The sequence below is a fragment of the Penicillium concentricum genome (assembly GCF_028827145.1).
Source record: "Penicillium concentricum strain IBT 3081 chromosome Unknown utg000003l_segment0_segment0, whole genome shotgun sequence".
Taxonomy (NCBI): domain Eukaryota; kingdom Fungi; phylum Ascomycota; class Eurotiomycetes; order Eurotiales; family Aspergillaceae; genus Penicillium; species Penicillium concentricum.
In genome coordinates this window covers 2,001,154-2,025,494 of record NW_026622756.1, presented here as the reverse complement: position 1 = coordinate 2,025,494, position 24,341 = coordinate 2,001,154, and the positions used below count along the sequence as shown (strand labels likewise).

General features: G+C 48.2%; 9 protein-coding genes across 9 annotated transcripts; 7 read left to right on the top strand and 2 right to left on the bottom strand.

The window, feature by feature from the left end:
• Positions 1 to 370: 370 nt before the first annotated feature.
• Positions 371 to 706, bottom strand: N7517_008599 (transcriptional regulator family: Helix-loop-helix; the record flags this gene model as incomplete). The annotated part of the gene is made up of 1 exon (XM_056726329.1): positions 371 to 706. One exon carries the CDS (start codon positions 704 to 706, stop codon positions 371 to 373), a length of 336 nt encoding a protein of 111 aa, XP_056577180.1.
• A 483-nt stretch (positions 707 to 1,189) lies between these two features.
• Positions 1,190 to 2,019, top strand: N7517_008598 (uncharacterized protein; the record flags this gene model as incomplete). Its single annotated transcript, XM_056726328.1, has 2 exons — positions 1,190 to 1,307; positions 1,361 to 2,019. 2 exons carry the CDS (start codon positions 1,190 to 1,192, stop codon positions 2,017 to 2,019), a joined length of 777 nt encoding a protein of 258 aa, XP_056577179.1.
• Positions 2,020 to 2,751: 732 nt separating this feature from the next.
• Positions 2,752 to 4,483, top strand: N7517_008597 (Zn(II)2Cys6 transcription factor; the record flags this gene model as incomplete). The annotated part of the gene is made up of 3 exons (XM_056726327.1): positions 2,752 to 3,441; positions 3,497 to 3,640; positions 3,689 to 4,483. The coding sequence occupies 3 exons, from the start codon at positions 2,752 to 2,754 to the stop codon at positions 4,481 to 4,483; spliced, it is 1,629 nt and encodes a 542-aa protein (XP_056577178.1).
• Positions 4,484 to 5,426: 943 nt separating this feature from the next.
• On the top strand, positions 5,427 to 6,482 carry N7517_008596 (uncharacterized protein; the record flags this gene model as incomplete). The annotated part of the gene is made up of 1 exon (XM_056726326.1): positions 5,427 to 6,482. One exon carries the CDS (start codon positions 5,427 to 5,429, stop codon positions 6,480 to 6,482), a length of 1,056 nt encoding a protein of 351 aa, XP_056577177.1.
• Positions 6,483 to 7,728: 1,246 nt separating this feature from the next.
• On the top strand, positions 7,729 to 9,674 carry N7517_008595 (uncharacterized protein; the record flags this gene model as incomplete). The annotated part of the gene is made up of 3 exons (XM_056726325.1): positions 7,729 to 7,760; positions 7,811 to 8,015; positions 8,067 to 9,674. 3 exons carry the CDS (start codon positions 7,729 to 7,731, stop codon positions 9,672 to 9,674), a joined length of 1,845 nt encoding a protein of 614 aa, XP_056577176.1.
• A 410-nt stretch (positions 9,675 to 10,084) lies between these two features.
• Positions 10,085 to 12,990, top strand: N7517_008594 (uncharacterized protein; the record flags this gene model as incomplete). Its single annotated transcript, XM_056726324.1, has 6 exons — positions 10,085 to 10,328; positions 10,442 to 11,370; positions 11,420 to 12,163; positions 12,219 to 12,285; positions 12,338 to 12,487; positions 12,563 to 12,990. 6 exons carry the CDS (start codon positions 10,085 to 10,087, stop codon positions 12,988 to 12,990), a joined length of 2,562 nt encoding a protein of 853 aa, XP_056577175.1.
• A 388-nt stretch (positions 12,991 to 13,378) lies between these two features.
• On the top strand, positions 13,379 to 16,972 carry N7517_008593 (ankyrin repeat domain-containing protein; the record flags this gene model as incomplete). The annotated part of the gene is made up of 2 exons (XM_056726323.1): positions 13,379 to 14,952; positions 15,010 to 16,972. 2 exons carry the CDS (start codon positions 13,379 to 13,381, stop codon positions 16,970 to 16,972), a joined length of 3,537 nt encoding a protein of 1,178 aa, XP_056577174.1.
• Positions 16,973 to 17,146: 174 nt separating this feature from the next.
• On the bottom strand, positions 17,147 to 18,707 carry N7517_008592 (arylsulfotransferase family protein; the record flags this gene model as incomplete). The annotated part of the gene is made up of 2 exons (XM_056726322.1): positions 17,147 to 17,824; positions 17,886 to 18,707. The coding sequence occupies 2 exons, from the start codon at positions 18,705 to 18,707 to the stop codon at positions 17,147 to 17,149; spliced, it is 1,500 nt and encodes a 499-aa protein (XP_056577173.1).
• A 3,317-nt stretch (positions 18,708 to 22,024) lies between these two features.
• On the top strand, positions 22,025 to 22,433 carry N7517_008591 (uncharacterized protein; the record flags this gene model as incomplete). The annotated part of the gene is made up of 2 exons (XM_056726321.1): positions 22,025 to 22,118; positions 22,171 to 22,433. The coding sequence occupies 2 exons, from the start codon at positions 22,025 to 22,027 to the stop codon at positions 22,431 to 22,433; spliced, it is 357 nt and encodes a 118-aa protein (XP_056577172.1).
• Between the last annotated feature and the right edge of the window lie 1,908 nt (positions 22,434 to 24,341).

Below are 24,341 nucleotides of genomic sequence, written 5' to 3'. Positions count from 1 at the left end.
AAAGAAGTAGAAAGACAAGAATTACAAAAGATGTGGCATCGTATTGACAGTCGTTCAGTCCACTGAATGCGGTGGAGGATGTATGATTGGCATCAGATCATATGCGAAGACCAGATCTGTCAGGCAACGAGGAAGCCCCGCTGTTGATCATTTCGACGATCTCGTTCGTAATACAGGGGGTGAATAGATAGACAAGAAAAAGAAATTCGTAGTGTGGGTATAAGGTCCATGTGGTCCAGGATTCGAGAAAAACCGCTCGGACCTCGGCACATGCCTGCGGCCCCAGATCCCACCATATCGACCAGCGGAGGGGAACAGGGGGCTGCAGGATGCTGCTCAAAATCGCAATGAGATGCCGGGGGAAATAGTATCACGTTGGACGGAAAGAGTCGTCGACACGGCCGCCTTTGCTTTCGATCTCTGCGATAAGATCGTGGCGTTCTTGCAGCTTCACGTGGATAAAGTCCACAGTCTTTTGTAGAACAATGCTCTCACTTCGGCCCTGGCCCTCCAGACCAGGCACCAATTCTGTCAAGCGATCGAAGCCTTCACGAATGGCCGCGCGTCGCTTTTGCTCCGAGGCAATGTGGTTACTCTTTTTTTCTTGATCGGTAAGGCGAGGCTTGTCCTTGTCCTGGGCAGATCCCTGCTTGGATGTCCCATTCGGCGTTGAGGACGACCGATCATGGTCATCGTCTGGATTCATCGTGGCGATTGATGACTGGAGGATTTTGAGAAAAACTGAAGGCGGGTAGATGCGGCGGGGGTATACGGTGTTCGCGTTATTGGGTTGGATCGCTATTGCAGTTCTGGGTCTCTGTCGAAGCAAGGCATAGAGGTGATCGTAGATAAACAATGGGAGAATGTGAAAGGAGAAACGGAAAACCGATAGGAAGCGATAAGGCCCAAGCCCAATGCGGAGTAAGATGGAGGCCGGGAACGGGCCTTGGCAACCTCTAAACGTCATAGAGAGGGTCCACTGAACACATCTTGCTTTTTCTTTTTTCCCATGTCAATCTTATTCTCACGTCTTGTAACTTAATCCTTACACGTTTATTCTATCAAGGATTATCTCCGCTTCAATTAGGATCTCTAATAGGCGAAACGGTTGCCTGGTTCATTTTCCATCTATAACCATCTAACCCAACCTTTACTAAGTCACCAACGTCCTGAAAGTTCTTGTACCACTATGGATCTCGAGCCTCTCCGAGGCTCATGCTCTTGCGGTCGAAACGAATACCAAATCAATATTCCAGAAGATGTGAAAGACCATGCCCAAGTGTACTTTGACAGCAGCCGAGACAATCGTGAGTAAATCCAAGCTAAGCTTGTCGATCTCCCGGCTAATATCGAATCCTAGGTCGATTTCACGGCACACCTCTTTCGGCATGGCTACGAGTACCTCTCGGCTGGTATCAATCACACACTCAGTCCTTCTTCCCAGATGAATCTCACACTTCTATTCGCCGCATTTTTTCGCCTCGCCATGCACCCCAGACCCAGCGTGTCTTTTGTGGCTACTGCGGCACACCCTTGACATTCTGGACGGAGGATCCCATCGAAGAATCTAACTTTATGTCTATCACGATTGGAAGTCTGTTAGCGGATGATCAGCGCGCACTGGATGATTTAAGATTACTGCCTCAAGAATCTGACGAGGAAGCTCCCCGTGCTGGTGTCTCGACCCCATCTGATCTAGAACCAGCCTCAGAGACCGCTTCATCTTCTGTCATTGTTCCATCATCTAGTGATTCTCCGAATATTTCAAGGAGTCTGCAGCACGGTAGGACCGGGGGGATCCCTTGGTTCGAAGAGATGGTAGAAGGGAGCCGCTTGGGTCGATTGATGCGTTCTCGACGTGGTATGGGAGTCAGTGATGATCAATCGACTTCAATCCAATGGGAATTTAGCGAATGGCATGATGATGGAACCAGTGCATTTGTGCAGCAGGATTCGGACTCCGGCGGACACTCTAGGGGAAAGAGGAAGCGTATGAACCAGGTCGATGCTGAGATCTGAGTCTCCACCGAGGCGAGCAAGTAATAGCCATAAGTGCTATGGATGCGTCTTTCGCTTTCGATACTTAATACAATAAATGAAATTTAATGCAAAAGTGTTTTCCGCGGTTTGTTTTGCATGACCATTTTACTTGAATGTTTGAACTTGCATTCAATATCATGCCTGCCTTTCCACTAAAATGGGTACATAGCGAGGCTTTAAAGCCTACAAGTTGGATGTATTTCTGCCATTAAACAACATATCACACTCATGGAGGACTCAATGACAATTCTACTGCCAAGAACAAGTCCTATACCTCATCTTGGCCGTGCTCGTGGGTCTGTATACCCCAGGCTAACCTAGTTCATGGGGTTTCTCTATGTGGAGACTTTTAGTTGACTCAAAAGCCTGTTAGTGCAGTACTAGTCGAGAATCCTGCGAGGATCTTTGACATTCTGGTTGAGTTCATGCAAGCAGGATATATATTTTATGCTACCCCTTCAAACACAAGCCTATGCTGGGTTTACTTTTGTATACTTTATACCTTTTGTTCACTGGCCATATCATATGTTATAAAGTGTAGCTCCAAGGCATCCGCATTATTATAAGTAAGATCGACAGTGGAAGTTTGGGGTCGCAAAGCATACCCGAAGCGGTTAAGCGCGTTCCAGACGACATGGGGCTGAGCAACATCTGCTTTATGACTTCCTGTAATTCTACCTTGGACAAGGTACAATATTTCATCAAGAGAATATGGTATACTGTGGTAAACCAAGCAAAGGATGTGGCGAGTGCAGGTCCAGGAAGATTCGGTGTGACCAAGCCCAACCGGCCTGTTCGCAATGCACCAGAGCGAAGCGGGACTGCCCCGGATATCGGGATCAACTGTCGCTAATGTTCCGTGACGAAAGCAAATCGGTAGTCCGAAAGGCGATTGCGGCCTCGACATATAAGAATAAACGAGCGGAGCGGTTGCCTCGCACTGCAATCCCAGAAGGGAATCCTGTGCGGTCTGAGCTCAGTACCCTGGTGGATCCGGACTTTGATTTCAATTCCGATCCACAGCATATTTATCTTATGCGACAGCTCGGGAACTTCCCATTGGAGATACAGCCGTCACAGGAGCTTGAAGCCGCCAAATATGAAGCAATCTGTTATTTTTTGCGGTCCAATGCTCTCCCAGGCAGTTTCTGGACTAGTGAGACCATGTCCAATTTTTTGATGCAGTCCGGGGGTCCTGCGAGTCAGAAAGCTATGCAGGCAAGCGTGGTTGCTACTGCCACGGCTATGCTCTCGCGAGTAAGACGGTTACCATCGCTTAGAGATGTAGCCCACCGAGAGTATGGATCCGCTTTGAGATTGCTTAACGCCGCTCTAGTCGACATAGAGGAGGCGAAAACAAATCAAACATTAGGCGCTGTCATCTTGCTTGCCATATATGAAGTAAGGAATTTTGTATTCTTGACCCCTCGGATGGTTGTTGACGGCCTGTTTATAGGTGATTACATCAAGAGCTCCGGAGAATATCGATAGTTGGACCAACCATATTAATGGGGCAACAGCCCTGCTCGATATACGGGGGCCCGATCAACTCAAGACTAACGCTGGCCTCCGCTTATTTTTGCACCTTCGGTATCAGATTGTGAGTGTACTGAATCCCTCCTTCGACCTCAAGCTAACCCCTCAACAGATTGTCAGTTGCCTACAACGAGACGCAAGAGTGCCCGAGTCACTACTCGAATGCACGAAACTCGCAATATTTCTTCAGCCAGCAGAAGCTCACGGCAATCTCCTAACCATGATAATTGCCAAACTATCGAACCTTCGCTCCGACATCCGCACTAATACCTACGAAAATGACCGGGAAATCATATCAGCAGCCTCGGCCATCGAAGCCGATTTAATTGCCTGGCTGGCAGCTCTTCCCCCTGAGTTCAACTATACCACCCATGTAAAATCCCCCTTCGACTTTACCTTCCAAAAGCGATTCCGGGGCATATCACCATACGACGATCAGTACCACGTGTATCCCACCCAGTGGGTCTGCACTTCGTGGAACCAATACCGTAGCGCCCGAATCATCGTCAGCGAAATCATCCTCTCCCGCGTCTGGCAATTATCAGACAGTTCCTCTCTGGCCTCATTGTCTGAAGAGTTCCGTCTCCACTGTCGGACGCTACGATTAACGATCCGGCGGTTGGCCGTGGAGATCTGTCGCAGTGTTCCGTATCACTTGAACACCTATCAGACAGAGAGGGACCCTAATCTCCCGCCACCTGAAAGCTACCTTGGAGGTCTTGTGCTCCTCTGGCATCTGTTTGTCGCTGGAGTGGTTGAGAACCCCCGACACGGGCTGCGCCGCTGGGTGGTCAAGTGTTTGGAATCGATTGGACACACGATGGGTATCGATCAGGCGTTGGCAGTGGCGGATATTGTCGCTGCTGATCCTGGTGTTTTACCTTCTGTGACCGAGGAAGAAAACTGAAGTGTCCGGTACGCCTGATCTGATGGGGCGACATTCAGTTCGATTGGGTCACAAAGAAGATACTTGCCACGGGCTATAAACCGACTAATATATTTGTTTCTTTCTTTATTTTCTTCTTTCTTATTTATTACGTTGCATCAACAGCGTTGATAGATGTCTAATGATTTGTGATTTTTTTGGTTTTATAGCCTGGGGTTTGGGATTAGGGCACCTGGTGTTTTGATTATTATGAATCACGAAGTGTCTCCAAGGAAAGACTAGAGCCTCGCTAGTCAGCCTTCCAATATAATTCTAGAAAGAATAATAGGTCTTTAGCTCATCTCTGAAGCAGAGTGTGATGGAGACTACACTGCGCCCTGTGCACCCTTTCCCGTATGCGGGGCTGTGTGCTATGTTCGCTCCGCCACTCAGGGACCTTGTCTGTGCGCTTTACAACTCTCAGTTTATATGATTGGCTAGATCCAAAACACCCAATGACTCTACTTTGTCTAGTTGTTGCCCGGGTCATGCAGGGCGGTGGCTATACACGAATGAGTAACATCCAAGGCCGTTCCTCAATATCCACTGTTAGTTACGATAGGGCTGATCTGCCTTGCAATTTCCAATGTTATTTTGTATCTTTGACATACTTTGGGCTGACTTTTAGATTAAAGCTCATGTTTCGACCATGTGGTGGTAAAACTTTGTTAACTGCCCAAGTGTGCCTTGGCCCCTCTACCCTATACCATTCTTTGTATACTAGGTTTCACAGCCGAGCCCCTGCTATAGTTGTCAGACACGGAATAGATATAAAGAAGCGGTTTCCTGAGTCAAATCCTTTGTTTGGAACACATCATTTAAGAAACCGAGCAGCCTTCAAGACACTCAAGTCTATTGGGTAGACATTCCTCACCTGCTTCATCTAAAATATATACATTCTTCCACCATAGGTGCTTCCGAAAAGATGTCTATATGGCACACCTTCTCATCTAGCCATCGGCAAGAGCGCAAAGAGCGCAAAGCAGGGACTGCCACCGCATCAAGAACCACGACCCCAACACATTATCCATCATGGTCCCGAGGTCGCACGCATAGCTCCAATACAAAGTTCACAAGAGAGCAATCAGACCTCCCACCATCGTACGAAGAAGCCCAAATCCCAACAATCAGAATCAGCGCCCCCGAAGAGCTAGAGTCCGATTCTCAGTTCGCCTTCCTCAGCCAATTCCACACCATCTTCTTGGTTGATGACAGCTCAAGCATGAGAGGTGCACTTTGGCAAGAAGCCAGAGAAGCCATCGCAGCGATCGCGCCAGTCTGCACAAAATATGACAAGGAGGGAATCGATATCTACTTCATCAACCACCGATCAAATGCCCGTTCCAACACCAACTACAGTACCAATTACGGTTCCAACTACACAGAAACCCCCGACCTCATCAAATGCCCACAATTTGACGGCGGATACTACAATATCAGAACTGCGCAACGAGTAAGCGAGATCTTTGCCTCCGTCAGACCTTTTGGCGGAACAGGGGTCGGAAGTCGACTGCGTAATATCCTAGACCCATACATGGATCTGGTGGAAGAGAAGGAAGAAGCGAAACGAACACAGAAGGAGGCAGCTAAGCAGAAATATTTCTCTAGCTCGGAGCGTCCTAAGCCGATAGAGTCGGTTACACCGATTAATATCATCACGATTACCGATGGTGTTTTCACGGATGATGCAGAGAGTATTATCACCCAGACAGCTCAGAGGTTGGATGGACCTTCTTGTCGTGCTATTCCGTGGCAGATTGGGATTCAGTTCTTTCAGATTGGGAATGACCAGATGGCTCAACAGTATTTGGAGGAATTGGATGAAGATCTTGGGAGACGGTGTAATAATCTCCATCTGAGGGATATTGTTGATACTGTTCCTTGGAGAAATCGGGCTGGGGAGAGATTGGAGGGAGATGGGATTTTGAAGGCTGTGCTTGGAGCTGTTCATAAGAGGTTAGATAGGAAGAAGATTGTATAGTAGTTTTAATTTTGATACATTATTTACCTATCGCATATTTTGACCTTTCGGGAACCGCCTTGGTGGAGAATTCTCGGACATATCCCTGTTAGCTTTGTTAGCTTCTATTTGATCACACCAATGAGAATAATTAGCGCCTACAAAGTAGATCACGTCCTTACAGAACCCTTGCTTCTGATAAATATAGGTATTGTTTTCTAGAGTACTCCGAACTCTGGTTATGTACTTACTACCTAGGTAGTGGCTTCGTTTATATTAGTCAGATCATGTAACCATCAAAAACCATCAAAACCAAATTAATGTAATCAATATAACCAAACTAATCTAACCAATCTCACCTAACTAATCTAAATTGTACGGACCTTGCATAGAGATCGACGAACCACAATGACGGAAGCATCGGAGGATCATAAGCCACACCGTGAGAACCTGAGAATCTGAGATCATTTTCTTTTTTTTTTCTCTCTGTACTCTGTACGGAGTACTGTAATACTCCATTATCACGATCAACACAGGTTATTAAACCCACTCATCACCAATTTGGATCGTCAAATCCCCGCGCCGATCTGCCAAAAAAAACCTATTTCTCTGGATTTTCTTCCTGGGCTTCAATCGTTTCGACCGTTTCAACCTCTTCTGCCCCCTGTTTCGAAATTCCAACCCTGCAGCCCTCTTAGCGCCGGACTCTACGCAGGAACACCACCAACCCGAGTGGTCGGGCGCTTCCATCTTCCGCCCGCTCATTGGTCAACCTTGTCGCCTTACACTACGCTGGGGAGATTGCACCTTCGCGGTTCCTGAAGCATCCGCCTCTATTCGACTATTTGATTTGGGCCCTGTGTCCAGGCCATGGAATTGTGGTGATTGTCTGCGTGTTGGCCCCCTAACACACTTGAAACTCGTTTATTCTTAGACCTGTCACTCGATCCTGAAACAGGCACAGCTTCCAACCCCGATAATTATAGAACCGCCTTTGTGGAGTTGGTTTGGTGTCTGGACTACCTGTGAGCTTTGTTTTGTTATATGCGCTCGGGCTTCCGGCTACCCTTTTTCTTTCGACCTCTATAGACCACTGTCCTTTCGTTGCCTTGCATTTGCGTGTATTCTACTGGGATTCTGTCTTTTAGCATTTTCTTTGGTTCCTATCTTGCATTGTTGTGCATTTTCTTTCTTTGATTCATTCTTTTTTTTTATCTGTGCTATTACCTCTCGTTTACTCTTACTCTTCTTGCTGTCTTACTTTGCGATGATCTCAACTACCCTCATGACTTTCCTACTGTGAGTGTACCCAGTGCAATTGATATCTCCATGCGCTGACCCCAATTCAGGATTACCAAACCGGAGATCCGGTCGGTCAAGCTGCTCGGATCATGGGATAATTTCTCCAAGCAATATGTGATGGAAAGAGACAAGCGAGTCGGACCCGGACATTGGAGAGGATGCCATACCTTTACCGATATGATAGGCGATGGACCGGATAAGACCCAATGGCGAACAGGAGGCCTGAAGATGGGTGGTACTTACTGGTATTATGTGAGACTCATATTCACGCATATGAGATGAAAGAACTAACGAGAAAAACAGTATTTGCTCGATAATGATATAGAGTATTACAACGAGGCAGAGCCAACGACCACAATGTGTCCGCTTCTTCCAGGGCAGCCCATGAATGTGCTAAATGTCCCTATCATTTTACCCGACAGCCGCACACATGGACGCTCCGCGAGTGGCAGTTCCCAAAGATCCGAACATCTTCGGACTATGAACCCCGAAGACAAGTTTATGAACCCGCGGAAGCCGCCACCCCAACCCCAGCCTATGCGTCTTCAGACATCTGCATCAGTCCACCGCGAACCGAGCCCCGCGCACTCTTCGGGTAAATCTCCGATGGCGGGAGTTCACCGGAGTGCATCTCAACCGCGCAGTGCCGCTCGTAAGGGCCACAAGAAAGATTCACGTTCGATGTCTCCCCCGAGAGCCCGAGCCATTCTAGCTGCTTTGAGGCAACCCGCCGAGGCGGATAAGAAGTTCGACACAATACAACCAGTGGATGCTTCTAAGATGGCACTGCAGCAGAAAGAGGCCGTTGAGAATCGCCGCAATATCCCTGGAATCAAGGTCAACACTGGAATTGCGATTCCATCCAGCTCTCCCGACAAACTTGGCCCGTCCACCATTCAAAGTCGTCGCGCGATGAAAGCAACCGCTGGGGAAACGGCACCGGGCCGTCTTCTCACAGTGCAGACGCGTCCGGAACACCGCAAACGCAGTCCTTCTAGCAGCGCAGCAAACGGAAATACCGCGGCATTTGACGAAAATCGTGCGATCCGGGAAGCTCTGAAAGATATCGCTAGCTCCGGTGATTTGCCTACGCCAACTGCCGCGTTTACCAAAGAAAAGAGGCTCCCTACACTCCCAAACACACCGTCTTCAGTCATGGATGAAGCAGTTCGCGCCATCGACGAGAGAGACAAGGCGATGGATGGCGAGGTTCAGCGCAGTTACTTCTCCAGCATGACAACAACAACCATCGACTCTACCAACTCCCGTGTTGTGCCTGAATGCAGCCGGTTCTCTGAATGGAGCACGGGCACCGACACCGACTATAACCCGCACGAATCGATGACATCGGCCTCCGCATCCAATGATCACCAGGACGAGTCTTTGGCCGACGAAAGATGGAGAACACCAGACCTCTCACAGTCTGGCGATGGCGCAACCAGTACCGACCCAAACACCCCCCACCTCACTGTCTATTCCAAACCCTCGTCTCCGAACTCAGCATCCGCAGAACTCCCTTCCTGGAGCGTCGGCCTCCCCGAACTCACCGTTTCCCTGTCCACACCTGGCTTCGACTGTTCCGGTCTGGGCATCGAGAACATGGATGAAGTGGAGAGCAACCCCAAGCGTCATGCTGCCCTATTTAGCGCCCTTGAATCCATGGAGGCCCTCGCGATGTCGCGCAGCCCCAATGGCTCCCCGATCCTGCTGCCCGAGCTCCCCAGAGGCTCTGACTCGGAACAAAATCTTCCTACCGCAGAGCGGAAAGTGAGCGACACTTCCCTTGAGCGCATTCGCTCCCGTCGCAGCAATGCCTCGTTCCAAGGGAATGCTACCATGCAGGAATTGATGGATGAGCTCAGTTATCTGAAGAACCTGATCCAGGCTGATATGGATGGGGCACCATTTTGATGAGAGACTCCCTCTCAGAGACTTCTGTCTCGCATTATCATTCTCATGTTTTTATTATCATATTGCCGGCGCTGGTCGTCGGTGGAGTTTTCGTGCTCCGCACATGTATCATTTAACTCTCAATAGAGATAAAATCATATCAATGAAAATACAAAAGAAAAAACAGTTCCAAATGTATAAATTCTACCAGTCTAGTAGATAGTAAAAACAAATATAAACTCCAGAGTGTTGGTCCCATACCAACAGATTGGAACACCAAAACGCGCCAAGAATCCCTTTGTATCCACCACCCGCGATCAACAGCTTCAGTCAAAAAGGAACAGCGCCACACCTCAATTCTTGAACCTTTAATGTTCCCAAAATAAGAATGGGCTGAATGTGCTCTTTATCTTGAGAAGGAAACACCCATAATGGCAGCCGAGGGCCCCCAACTGACCCCGGTCGGGGAGAAGTCCCTACCAGCAAAATGCAAGGCGCAGGCCGTGGCGTACTGTCCCACGATGGACCTGATAGCGCTGGCGACCGAGGACGAGGAACTGCGCGTATTCCGACTTAATGGGCAGCGAGTGTTCGGGGGTTCTTTTGGTGGAGATCCGTACCTAGGCGAGGATGAAGAGGATGGCGAGATTAGAGGGATGGCGTGGAAGGGGAATGGTGAGTTTGAATTTCCTTGTCGCTGGCCTTTGCTATATATCCGTTTTCTTTAAATCAGATATTACCGGCATTGGCTGTTGTTACCGCGCGATCATTAACTAACACTACACCAGGTCGCCTCCTCGCTGTCGCGTGTGGAGATGGCTCACTCCGCATCATCAGTTCGTACACTGGGAAGACGGTGCACAATTACCAGACCTACCAGCAGAAAGAGGAACAATCCAATCCCACTGAAAACCCGACACCCAAGGCAACGTGCGTTGGGTGGGGTGTCAATTTCACCGATAGTAAAGCCGCACAGCGGCATTTGGATGAATCCGCGGGTCAGGTCTCCGTCGACGATCTTTTAGCTCCGGGAGTGTATCCTTCCAAGGCAACTACGATGCTTAAAGCAGATCTACCCAGGGAACTTGCCTTGCTGGATATTGAGAGCTCGCTACCAAAGCTGAGCACCCTGCCTGCAACAGGAGGCGAGGACGATGTCTTCAGCTCGCGGGCATCCCTCGATGCCATCTTTCATTCTTCGAAGGACACCAACGACTCGGTTGATGTGCTCTCTGTCGGGTTTGATGATGGCACTGTCCACCTGCGCATATTTGATTGCTTTGAGATTGGCTCTTTCCCTGTGGGAAGCTCTCCCGGTATCTCCGACTCTTGTCGTATCTTGCGGCATTCTTCGCACCCCTTGAGCTCTACGCATGCTCTGCTGGTATCACCGGTTAAGGGAGGTACTCGTGGCCCGCTTGAGCTTGTTACGATGGATCTTCGCTTTATTACGAAGTCTGGGAGATACCTGTCTCTTCTTGCGTCGAAGACTACTCAGCTTCAGAATTTGCTCCGCTATATTGGTCAGGTGCAACGGCAGATTGAGCTTGAGTGGAAGAATGCTCAGGAACTTCCTGCGCGGTACTTGCGCAGTGTCAATGAGGACTTGCGGGAGAAATGTCAGTGTGATTTTATCACTGCTATCTACCATCTGGTTGTCACTGGTCATTGCTTTGAGCCGATGAAAGAGTTCCTTACGGATATTGTTGGAGACAGAGTATGTCACCCTTGCCATTTGAGAGATAGTGTGCTAATGAACTATATAGGGCCAGAAGAGATGGGATAAGGCTGTCTCAGGCGGCTATGAGAATATCCGGCGACTGACGCACGAATGTCTCCTCCCAGCCTTGGAACGCAGTCAAGTACTTCTCAGTCGATTAGTTGGATTGTCTAAATTCCACAAGCTAAGCGATGTCCTCGGGCTGGACACGACCAAGCTCAATACTATCGTGGAGACACTTGATTGTCTCCATCTTCTTGCGCACCGTGTTCTCACTCATGCCAACGAGGAACTGGGTCAATTCGCTGCTTTCTCCAGATGGCTTCGTCAAGAAATCCAAGTTCTTAACAGCGAGCCGATGTCGCAAACACTAGAAGAGCTGCAGGAGAAGAGAGACTTGTTCGATGTCCCTCCGACTGTGAAGTATATCAAAGGCGCATTGACCAAGAGTGCTTTGCGGAACTTTATTCGCCAACTTCCCATGATCGGAGTTGTTCAGCCCCCTGCCCCTCCCGCTGATAAGTGGCTTCCAGATGGCCACGACCGCTCGTTCTTCGACACTTACAAGTCACTTCTTCAGCAGCAACGCGAGGCTCGGGATAAGGGTGGTGATGGTACATCGGTCGAGACGCCTAAGCTCAATGACTTGACGAGGCGTCTAGGTATCCAGTTTGAGAAAGTCTTTGGAGAGATTGCCTTGACCCAGCGCAGGGGAATTCTCCATCACTCTCCTTTGACGCTTCACTCTGATTGCGACCAAGAAGTTATCGATCTAACTTTCTGTTACGAGGTGAGTTTGCGACTGATGACTTTTGTCTTGTCCCAGATGTTAACTTGCGGAATAGGATGCCATGGAAGGTCAGCCTTGCTCGATATACGTCGCTACCCGATCAGTGACATCAAAACACCAAGGTTCGTCATACAATCACCCTTTAATTACAGTTACTTACATCCTCGCAACTAGTCTATCTCTACCGCGTCGTCCTCAACTCAATCGGTGGCGTCAGCTCAACAAGAAGCACTTCTCTCGCAACCCTCGACCTCCAAAACGGCGAAGTTCGCCAACTCCAATTCGTCAACGACAACACACTCATGGTTCTCTGGCGCGACAGCAGTAAGTCACTTACACATCGACTTGGCATATTCCTATCCTAAGTTCTACGCACAATCTAACAATCTATCCGAGCAGAGGGATCCTCCCATCTCCTCAACTTCCCCTTCCAGCCCGCCTCAACACAATCCCAAAGCGAGATAACCGACCCATCACCTCTTGCCCTTGATTACATTGAGTGTAATAGCAAGTCATCCGCTCCCAAGCCTCCTATATCGGCTACGACACTAGATCTCTCGCCTGAATCCCCTCACGCGGGCGTCCTTGTACATCGATTTGCTCTACATGGCCCGAAGGCGCGGCCTGTGCATGTTGATGTTAATGGACGGAAAGGACGACGCGCTGTTTGTGTTTTGTATGGGGATGCTATGCGGTACGAGGTTTTGGACTTGGATGCTGCCATGGGAGAGGATGAGGAAGATGAGGACTATCAGGACGGGGATGAGGAGGAAGAAGAAGATGATGAGGAAGTTTTCGATAGTGATGAAGAGAATAATGAGAACTAATTCATTATTACATGGGAATCCTTAATTGTGGCGGGTCAACCTCGGATTAGGGGGCTTTTCCGGTAGGCGGGTAGGCGCCAGGGATTATGAGTAGAAATAGCCCTTATACGGGGTGATCATACCCTGTCAAAACCTATAAGCAGGTTAAATTACTACATAGTACCACCTATACTTTACCATGTATGCATTTGAAATACGATAATTACAACTAGTGTGAATATGCGGAAGACACACTTCAGGCTGTCTTCACAGGGCAGTGTGGCTAACACAGCCCCTCACCCCCGAGTTGGGATATCCCTTCATTTGAACTTGCCATTGTCTGCCACATATCTTTCTCTGAGGACAGCAATTGAGATCTTGGCATTAAATCAGACGCATAGAACCCCCGATGTCTGCAGCAATCTCATATCCCTCAAATCAAATACGGGGGCCGGATCCCACAATATCTCTCAAGCAAGCTCTGGTGCAATTCGAGGGGATCCTGACAGACGACCAAAAACAACAGTATCAGGCAAGCACTACGAGTCCAGATGCCGCGAGCGTTATTGCCTTTGTTGCACAGATCGATTCCAACAAAAGCAACATGACAAGGAGATGTGTGGCGCCAAGATTGCACACCTTCCTACAGGCGACACAACAGTTTAGCGCCATCGTGGATACATTCGTCAGCTCTAATCCTCAAATCGCTGCTATGGTTTGGGGAGGCATCAAGACGGCAATTTTGACTGCGAGCAATATCGCATCTTACTTTGACAAAGTCAGTAGTATGATCATGTCGATCGGCAGGTCATGTCCGACGTATCAGCAATTTGGTCACCTTTACCCCGGCTGCGTTGGTCTCAAACGTAGTTTATGCGATTACTATGCCGTCATTATCCATTTATGCATCAAGATTATTGAAATCACAAAGCGGACGCCTGTTACTCAAATGTTATCCTCTATCTTGAATCCCTTCGAGGCCGAATTCAAACATTTTCTGGATCAGCTTGACGAAGCCGTGAGGGACATACAGCTACAGCTTTCATTTGCCTCGAAGAAGGCTAACGCTGATGCTAAAGGTCTTCTTGAGCGCGAAAGCCGCGGCAATTCAGCATTCCGCCGCCACACCTTGAGATTCCATAAAGAGTCTAGAAATGAGTATGCTAAGGCGCAGCAATCCCGAATCGACAGCGTGAAAAGACAAGCCGCGGAATTGAAGTCTAGCATCAGAGATAGTCTTTCTAGCATCGACTACGATAAGCCTTGGAAGCAAGCTTCACAGCAGCGCGTTCCTTCTACAGCTGAGTGGCTACAGAAGGAACCGCTATTTCTTCACTGGAGAGACCGTTGGGACACCGACATTCTATGGTGCTCTGGCACGATGGGTGTGGGTAAAACGGTGCTTATGTCAAATGTGGTTGCTCAACTACATGCGTCCCGTGAGCCTAGCGATATTATATCCTACTACTTCTGTTCCGCCGACTACGCAGCATCTCTATCAGCGAGAAACATTGTCGGAAGCATTGCTCGTCAATTATTGAACGCACAGATCGAGGTTGCGGAAAACGACCTTCTACGGCGTTTATACGAGGATAGTCGGGATCTTAGCACGGCTGAGACTATTGCTTTCTTATTGACTCACCTCAAAGATGACAAGAAATATTATGTTATTCTCGATGGTCTCGATGAGTGTGATGGTAGCGAGATTCAGCAGCTTGCGCAGGGCATTGCCAAACTCTGTAGTACTCGCGTTAGGGCTTTCAAACTCCTTTGTGCTGGTCGCCCTGGGCTTGAACGGCAGTTATTTAGAAAAATCCAACCTAAATACAAAATCTCAGTGACTGAGAGAAAGGTTGAGTCCGACATGGACCAATACATTGCGACAACTCTAGGCCGTTGCCTAGATGAGGAACAGTTGAAGCTGGGGGATCCGAAACTCATCATGAAAATCTCCAACGCCCTTCACGATGGATCTAATGGAATGTGAGTCAGAAAACCTGGTAGAATTATGAACAACTGCTGATAGTTACATTCGAACAGGTTCCTCTGGACGCGTCTTTTGATAGAAGAGCTATGCGCACAGGGCAGTGACAATGACATCTTAGAGGTACTAAACCATCTACCGCGTGGCCTCTCTGAAATTTTTGATCGAAAGCTACATCGAGTTCGAAAGGAAACAACAGCAAAGGACGCGATTGCAACACTCCAATTTTGTGGTGTGGTGAAGCGATCTTTGACAGTCTTGGAGTACCAAGAGGCTTTGAGTCTAAGTCCTGAACAAACTTCTCTTGATAGCCAGAAGTTCCCCAATGACATGAATAAGGTCATGGCTAATTGCTGTGGTTTGATATTCGTGGATGAAGAGGATAGCACCGTGCACTATGTTCATCATAGTGTGAAACAACACCTCTTCAAAATCAACCATTGGTTATCAGACGAATTCGATATGAGGAAACTCGATCGACATCTCGGCTTACTTTGCATGACCTATCTTGACTTCACTACCTTCAGACGTCAGGTATCCAAGGTCGCCGAGGGGTCGAACACTCCAATAACCCCCCTTCAGCTTGGAATCACCCCGATATACCGTTCGCGCAGTGATACCAGTCGAATGGCAATGAAGTTACTTTGCCACCGTAAGCACTTGCAGCATCTCAGTGCTCGGGAGTTGGAGAGGAAATCTCGAAAATTGTTCGAGGATCTGGAGCCCTCACGGCTCGATATGGACCTCCAGAACCGCGAATTCCAGTTTCTCGACTACGCCCGCTCTTGTTGGATACATCACGTAACAGACCTGGACCCTGAACTGGATACCCAGATGTGGAAATTCTTTTGCCGTTGTGTAGACGGGGATATTATTCTTGCACACAGGCCATGGGAGTCGACAGATCAGACTGATGATGAAAAAAACGATATATCAAGAGTGGTACGGTGGCTTTTAACCCACGGCCATTTCACGCTGTTTTTGTACCATGCAAAGCACCAGTCGGACATTTTGACTGAAAACGCCAAACTCGAAATCCTTAAAAACTCCAGAGTTCAAGACCGTGGCCGCTTCACTAAGTTAATCGTTCAACAAAGCAGCAATTCCATCGAAACAATACATTACGGATTGTTAAATGCTTCGAGAGAAGGAGACATTACTTCAGTCGAAGCTTTACTGCGAGTGGGGACAAATGTGAATACTCTGGTAGATAACCGAACAGCTCTTCAAGGAGCGGCAGAAGGAGGCCACCTCGAGGTGGTTGAGCGACTATTGATAGCAAAGGCCGAGGTCAATACTCTTATTGGAGGGAACGACCAAACAGCACTCCAAGCAGCAGCAGGCGGAGGCCATCTGGCAGTAGTCGAGCGACTATTGTCAGCAAATGCTCAGGTCAATACTCCTGATACCGAAGAAGGACGCACAGCACTTCAAGCAGCATCAGCTGGGGGTCACCTCGCTGTAGTCGAGCGACTATTGACGGCAAAAGCCAAGGTCAATAGTATAACTTCGATGGAAGGACGCACAGCAATCCAAGCAGCAGCAGGCGGGGGTCACCTCGAGGTTGTCGAGCGATTATTGTTAGCAAATGCTAAGGTTAATACCCCGATTAACAGAGAAGGACGCACGGCACTGCAAGCAGCAGCAGCCGGGGGCTATCTCGAGGTTATCGAGCGGCTGCTAGAAGCAGGGGCTAATGTCGATGCTGCTGCTAGTGGTCTTACTGGGCGAACAGCACTTCAAGCAGCGGCGGAAGGAGGCCATGTCGAGGTGATTGAGCGACTGCTAGAAGAAAAAGCCGATGTCAATGCTGCTGCTTCTATTGATGGATATACAGCACTCCAGGCAGCGGCAATAGAAGGTCACATCGAGGTGGTTGAGCGACTGCTAGAAGAAAAGGCCGATGTCAATATCGCTGTTAGTGGGCAATTGAAGGAAATGGGGACACTACTGCAAATAGTAGTAACAAGAGGTAATCTCGATGTCGCAGATCGACTGAGACAGGCCGGGGCACTCTGACTAGTCTGTTCTCTGTGTTACCTTGCTTTGTATCTAGTTGCATGTGTAGCTGAGTTTACATGCCTCTCTCTTGACTACGGGAAGTCACCAATAAAAGCAGAATTCGGTCATTAAAAGCTCGCAAAATTAGCTCAACAGTAACTACACATAATCAGCTGGCAAGAATATCTGCCATCAGCATTGTCCGACTTTGGCGGATTCAGATCTCATCCCATCACCAACACCGCCAACCGCCTCCACAACCACCGAATCACTACTAGTCAGGCCATCCACAAGAATGGCCGTCTCAAATCCATTCCGCACAGCAGTCTGCTTCACCACAGTTCCAGAATACACCTTCCAATGCTCCACATCCGTCGCCCCATTCCAGCTAGCGTAAACAACAGGCTTCCCGTTCCTCCCATCCAAACAAGCCACAGCATTGGGCTTGGTAGCCGGACGCCCAACCCAAGGGTACCGATAGGTGCGGTACGTGTGCATGGTATTATCATAACCAAACCTAGCACGCATAACGACGGCCCCGTTCTCATCGTACTCCTCGATCTTGGGCGTTCCGCCATGGGCCTGCAAAACGTGCCCATTCCCGAGAGGTTGGTAGCTACCTTGTGACTCGGCGTACACAGGTTCAGCGGCATCCCACATTCGACTCTTCAAGGTGACTCGTTTTGAGCCTTGGAGCTCTACGTCTAGCACCATGCCCGTTGTTAGCGCGGTGTGGCCTGTGAAATCGGCGTTGTCATTGTTGTGCAGGCTGATTGTCACTCGCTCGTCGCTCTGGAACTGGAAGCGCGCGTCGTGCTGTTGGCAGAAGGTCGTGCCGAGGCCTAACTCAAAGTCACCGCCAGTCAAACCCTACATCTTATTAGTATATCCAGTTTTGATAAATCGGTCTCTCGGAAATCAGCAAGCTTACGTGGAGTTGCCATGTCACCGAGCCATTCGATGCAATAAAAAAGAGACTGCACATAAACCGCGACGACACCAAGTACGAGTCACCATATTTCGCAATCGAATTGAGATGAGGGTACCCATATGGATCAGCTTTGGTACCGCCAGATCCCTTGAGCGGAGCACGCACATCGCTGAGCGGCACCTGGTCGATGTGCTCGTAGGCACTCCAGCGGAAGAGGATCTCATTGGTTTTGATATCAATCTCATAGACGAGTGCGTCTTGAATCCATCCGTCCTTGGGACCACCAATGGAGCTCAGATCCGCTTGCGTGACATTGACGGCAGTCACGAGAATGGTGCCGTTATCTGTGATCTCACTTTCGTGGATATCAATGCACGAAGCAAACTTCATTGGATCATAGATTGTCACGAAGTTCTCTGCCTCGCAATCCAGCGTGACTCTGTGGATCTCGTCGTACGAGCTGTTCACGATAGAAATTCCTCCGAATCCAAAGCCAAGGCTGACATAGCCGGACCAGTAGGCCATTACGGGTTCGCCGTTGAGAACCTGCGGCTGCAGGGCTGAGTAGTTCCCACTGGGGCCCTGCCATACAAGCTGGCCATCATCTGAGTAGATGGCCGGGTATCCCGTTTGTCGGATGATATCGTGGGGTGTCAGAAAGAGGAAGCCCGGTTCTGTCGGGCCCATCTTAGTGACGTTCATGTACGGTGCTTGGATGGACGAGCTTTTGAACTTCTGCATCGGCCATAGTCCATTATCTGCAGACTGTGCAAGGCCAAAGAAGGTCGCGAATATGGTGAGAGCTTGCGGGAATCGACTCATGGTTGACCGACCCATTGAAGTTAAAGAGGTGGGCTTAGAGTAATGTCTTTGCTGTGTAATTCTCAGGTACTACTAATTGCGAGCCTGGGAATGACCCTATTTATGCTCTATACTTCAGTATCATTTCCTTCTTCCCCATACTACGATACATGTTGAACTATATTTCCCCGCATTATGCTATCCTGTTTGAGGTCAAGCGTAGATTCCATCGGTAATCAGAATGCTGTCCATGACCCGATTCTAGGATATACAACCGAGGCCATATAGAGAAAATCAAGACTAAAACCACTAGTCTAGGTTTGGAGCTAGTTTTGGGGACTCGGCAGTGTCATCGGCAGTTCATAGTTTGGACCATTGGGATGCACGGCCTTACCAGGCCACAGTCTGTATATTTGATATAGAGACTTCTCGAAGGATAGACTAGGTAACTGATTTAATCTGAAGTAACCCCTCAATTACCACCTAGTCGGAGCCACAAGTAAACTTCGCTCAAATTGGTTGCAGAGGATATGAAAATAAGCATTTCCTGGGAAAAGACCCGTACTCCTTCCCTAGACCTAGACAGCCGTACTAACATACGCATACTAGCATATACAATCGCCTGTGATGTGCAGCTTATGACACACCTATGGATCTTAAAGGTTGCGCCGCTTGGCGTTGACTGGGCTGTTTGGTCGAAGGATTTGATCAAGGACGAGCAGACCGCGCAGGCTATTATCCCGGAATTGGCGGGGAAGTTTAGCGTTAGGATCAGATTCCAATTGCGGGGCTGACTTTGATTCTTGCTGCTTGGGGGACAAGAAGGTCAGTGTGGATTTGGGACCATTTCCGGTTACGAGTGGGATTGTGAGGAATTTTGAGGTGGATGCTGTTAAGTTCAGGCATTAGGTATTAGGTAACGCGAGAGGATAGCCCTGGAGCCCCCATCTAAAGCTCCGAGGGACGATTTCAAGTAGTAAATTCGGTCAAAGTACGTATTGTTGTTATGATTGATTGATTTGTGACAGTTGAGGCGTCCTGTTATTGCAAGTTTTCTAGGCATGGTGGAATGAATAGAAACAGACACCGAAGATAGCTACATCACAAATGGCTTACTTCAGATTTGATTGTCTTCTGTAACGAGACGGCAGGGAGGATAGTATTAACACTGTCGCCGAAATCGACATACGTGCCTTCCCTGCCGGCTCTACCGCGCGGAGTAATAGGGTCTCTATCCTCGAGGAAGATACATCTAGAGGTATCTGTCAGCTTCAGAGGATTCTTGCCATTGATCTGTTCTAAAAAGAACTGCCCTAAGGCTTAGTCTCGGTACTAGAACTTCCCAACTACCGGAATAGGAAAAATCTTTAGTCCCGTTTCCTGGTCTCGATACTCCTGTGGGAGTAACACCCTAGAGCTGCAGTGATCATTTTTGAGTTTCTAGACTAATTCTCCAGGGAATCACTAGCTAATACCGTATAATCGAATAGAGCAGAGATAAAAGAGTTCAGTAGAGGAATCAAGAAACAAGGTGGAAAGGTTCAACCAGCCTCTCGCACGCAGCTTACTGAATGTCCCGGATGAGTCTAGTCTCTCTTTCGACCTTGGAAGGTGAAGGCTTACTGATGGTGTCCATGCGAATGAAGGAAGGAGTACGACAGTGTATAGCGCTCAATGACAAATGCCTGATTTTAATGCCTAGGTGCCTTATTTTGGCCTGACTTATGCCTGAATTAAGTCTTGTTTAGACCGCTTTTAAGCTTCTCCATATAGTGTACTATAACTGACTCGGCATGGAATAAATAGGTACGAGTGTGTAAGTAATTCAATGAAACCTCTGTGCGGCGTGCGGAGCAACATGCCATTCCCAACCATAGGTCTTTGTAGAGAGGATCTTTAGTTGATGTATTAGATGCTGGGTCTTCAAAAAATGAGGGTCTTCAAAATACTAACGAGGTCGAAGAGAGAAGGTAGAAGTGGGGGATGACAGTCGCGGATGGTTATAGCAAACCTTAGTGTTAACGCCTTAGTTATGTGACCTGCGTTGCTGTCTGATTTGTTGGGCCAGTTCCTATCTGCTCGTTTGCTTGGGAGTGAAGGCTTCTTCTTCCTCTCCGGTTCTCTATTGGCTTGTAATCCCAATGATTGACGTGTTCTTTCCCATCGACAGGAACGACCACAGAGGAAACGCGTATACATATGCACTACATGTGTAGTTTTGTGTAAAACATGCTCCGTGCGATTTCACACCTGTATTGTAACACACAGACACTGTTCTAGAGGTCTCGCAAACTTCGGATTTATTCCCCAGGAAAGAAGTCGTAAGAGTAGTAGGTACTAATTTCGCAGACTGTAGCTATGAATACATACCCTTCAGCAAACACGCTAGTAAATGGCAATAGATTTGGGACTGAAAATGCAGTCTACATTTCAGTTTATGGCCCCCGCCAAGAGATGAAACGCCTTAAAGGTGAGCTTCGTGGGCTTATTGGCGAGAATCTAAGAGACTTAACTATAAATGGAAATACTAAGCTTATATGTGGGCCACACAGCCTGGCTTGTGCAGATCGGCAAAGGGCGAAATTTACAGCATTTTATACGGAGTACTTGAAACAGGAACAAGTTCATTCGAACTTGTCCACTTGATCGCAGTTGACTCAGGTTCTCCTATTCCACTGCCGGGATCATACCTAGGTAGCTTTAGGTCTATTTTATTAATCCTATTGGGGTAGGTTAATGAACGATCAGCGAGAGAAAACATCTGTAAATTTACCAGGCTAGTTTACTAGTCTCGCGTACTACCTTCAGCTTTAATTTTAGAAAAGCAATTTATAATGCTGCTTCCCTATCTTCTGTCAACTTCCGCCCCTGTCTCCTCTTTGATTTCAGCTACTCTAGCCCCTAGTCGCAATGTCTGTTGAATATCTGAAAGGCTACGCGATTAGACGAAACAACACGTGCGACAGTAACGAAACAAAATGTACAAAAGATTCGACATGGGGTAATTTCCAGGCATGTTGCCCCGGAAATTCTTTCTGCTTTGACTCGCAGACTAGCGTTCCCAATTTTATATGCTGTGACAACCATAACAATTGCACGGAAAGCATCGCAGAAGCTCCGACTTGCGCAGATAAAAGCTGGAATCTATTTGACTGGGACGGGTATTTTTGTTGCGACAAAGGAGAGTCGGCATTCCATGTTAACGATCGAGTTTTGGTTGGCTGCTCCGGTGAAGATTTCCCCGGAAACGATACTTACGAGACCTTGGATGTTATAAGTAGCTCTTCTGGTTAGTTGATTGCATATCGATGAGCTTGCATAAGGAATATTGACGTATAATGATGCTTAGTTACGCCTGTCTTAACTTCAACGGCAACGTCTTCATCATCGCCCTCGGCTTCATCATCGCCCTCATCCTCATCAACCGCGAAAGTCGGATCTAGCAGCTCGGGTGTCTCATCGCATACCAACACGGGCGCAATAGCTGGTGGTGTAGTCGGCGGCGTTGTTGGCGCAGCTGCTATAATTGCTGTCCTCTTTTTGCTCATTCGCCGTCGGAAGCAACAATCACGCCAGTCACAAGAGCAAATGCGGAATCAGGAGTACGGCCAATCGCGATCGCATGTGGTATATTCAGAACTTGGAGAGAGGTTGAAGCCGAAAGAGCTAGATGGACAAGCAAGGTCAGAGATCGGATCGGGTGGTGTGTCATTCAAAGAACCACAAGAGTTGCCGGTAGGCCACTGATCTGGCTTGGGACTGGATTCGACAATTGATTTTCCTGTTATAAAGGGCAGATAGCTCGTGTATTCCGCTGCGGGGCCTAGCGCTATAAATTCACCTGAAAATGAATAGGTACATGTACCTTTTATATGTCAATCCCTAACAAAAGGTACATTTGCGTTGAGCAAGATTTACGTCTAGCCGTGGAGACCTAGGTGATAGGGTCTCTTGTTAAGAACCAAGTATTCGAAAAGTGTGTCGGTGGTCATTCCCATGTTTAAAATTCTATAACACAAAGAATTCTAGTACCTCTGAAAAATTTGATATCCAGTTCTCCTGGCCGTTATCGTCTAAGGAAACCAGTGTTTCACCCTTCGTAATAGCTGCCCATTCATTTATGCCAACAGCATTCCACAAAGGGCAGTTTCTCGGCAGGGGGAACTGAAGTTCACCTGCGGTTAGCGAAGACCGTACTGCATTGATATCGCCACGGCTTCCGCCTCTTGTACTAGAGCTGCTTGCCTTCCCGCAAACCCTGTACAAGGCTATATTAAATCGTTTGATTTCCTCAATGCAAACCCAAACAAACGAATCCAAGTCGGCTTCTTCATACTTGGCAAGAATATTCGGATAATAGAACATGCCTAGCCTTCGACAACTTCGGACAAGAGCTTCGAGTAATCCCAAATCAGCAGGAGGCAGAGAGAATTTCAAGTCGAAATCGATAGCAGCCCGGCTGCTAATAACGAAAGAGAAGATGATATGTAATAGAATAGCCTGGTACGTCGCTATTGGCCAGACACAGGTACTGCAAGCTGCAGTTACTTCGGACGCATCCCATTTTTCCTACCGATCGAATTTTAGTAGAGCAGGAATATTGCGGGGAAGTAGTACGAACCTTTTGATCTCGAAGAGCCAAGTCAAGTTTACCGTGGAGCTCCACTGCTGCTGATTGCCCAGAATGTTCTCTAGTAGCCCACAGGCCTATAACAACCATTGATTGGACTAGGAAGGGCGTTTCATGACGTATGTCGAATGATCCTTTGTGGATGAATGGCCAAGAGAGGTGAAAAGTCTCAAAATAAAGACGGATGCACTGCTCCGTCTTTTCTGTATTCTGTAACCGTGGCTGATCATGCTTCACGCTCGATGTGCGATGTGTTGCGGATCTGGGAATCTGATTTTCTGCCGTACCGGCAGAGTTGTGGAAAGAGCATTGAATCTTGCGACGTAGACACTCATCACAGGGCACGCCTCCTTCGCACCGAGACTTCCCCGCGTGGCAGCTCTCACAAGCTCGCTGTGCACGCTTGAGAGGTTCAATTATTCCGTGACGCTGACGGACATGGCGTCGAAGTGTGTCGCTGATTCCAAAATAGTTAGAATTTGCGAGAATTAGTATACAAAGAAGCAGGATACCTTCGTCCAAATGCTCGACCACAATTGGAACATGTAAAAGACTGCTGAAGGTGTTTTCCTTCATGGCGGTGTAGGTGCTCCTTGCGCTGATAGCTAGCGTTGCAGCCAGGAAAGTAACATTTGAAGGCATTGGAGCTGGATGTAGGCAGAGATGGGATATCTAATTCATTGCCCAGGCTTGCCATATCGAAAACTGTTGAGTGAGATATGAAGATGACGTATTGATATCATTCCCGTGGCGGACGCTATTGGCTGATTACATTATAGAGGTATATCGCCCACCCACCGGCCTCCCACCGGCCTCCCACTCTCCCACTTGCCACCTTATGGGATACCACTGCTATTAACCATTTACTTAGCCTTATGGTTTCCAATTACATCTTTCTTTAGTAATCTATTCTTAAATATTTAGCTCCCTAAGCTGCAAATTTCTAATCGCCGAGGCCGGAGGGCAAGTATAAGTTCGCGCAAGTACCTCGATCGTTGAAGTTGCAACACATATCATCTTACAAT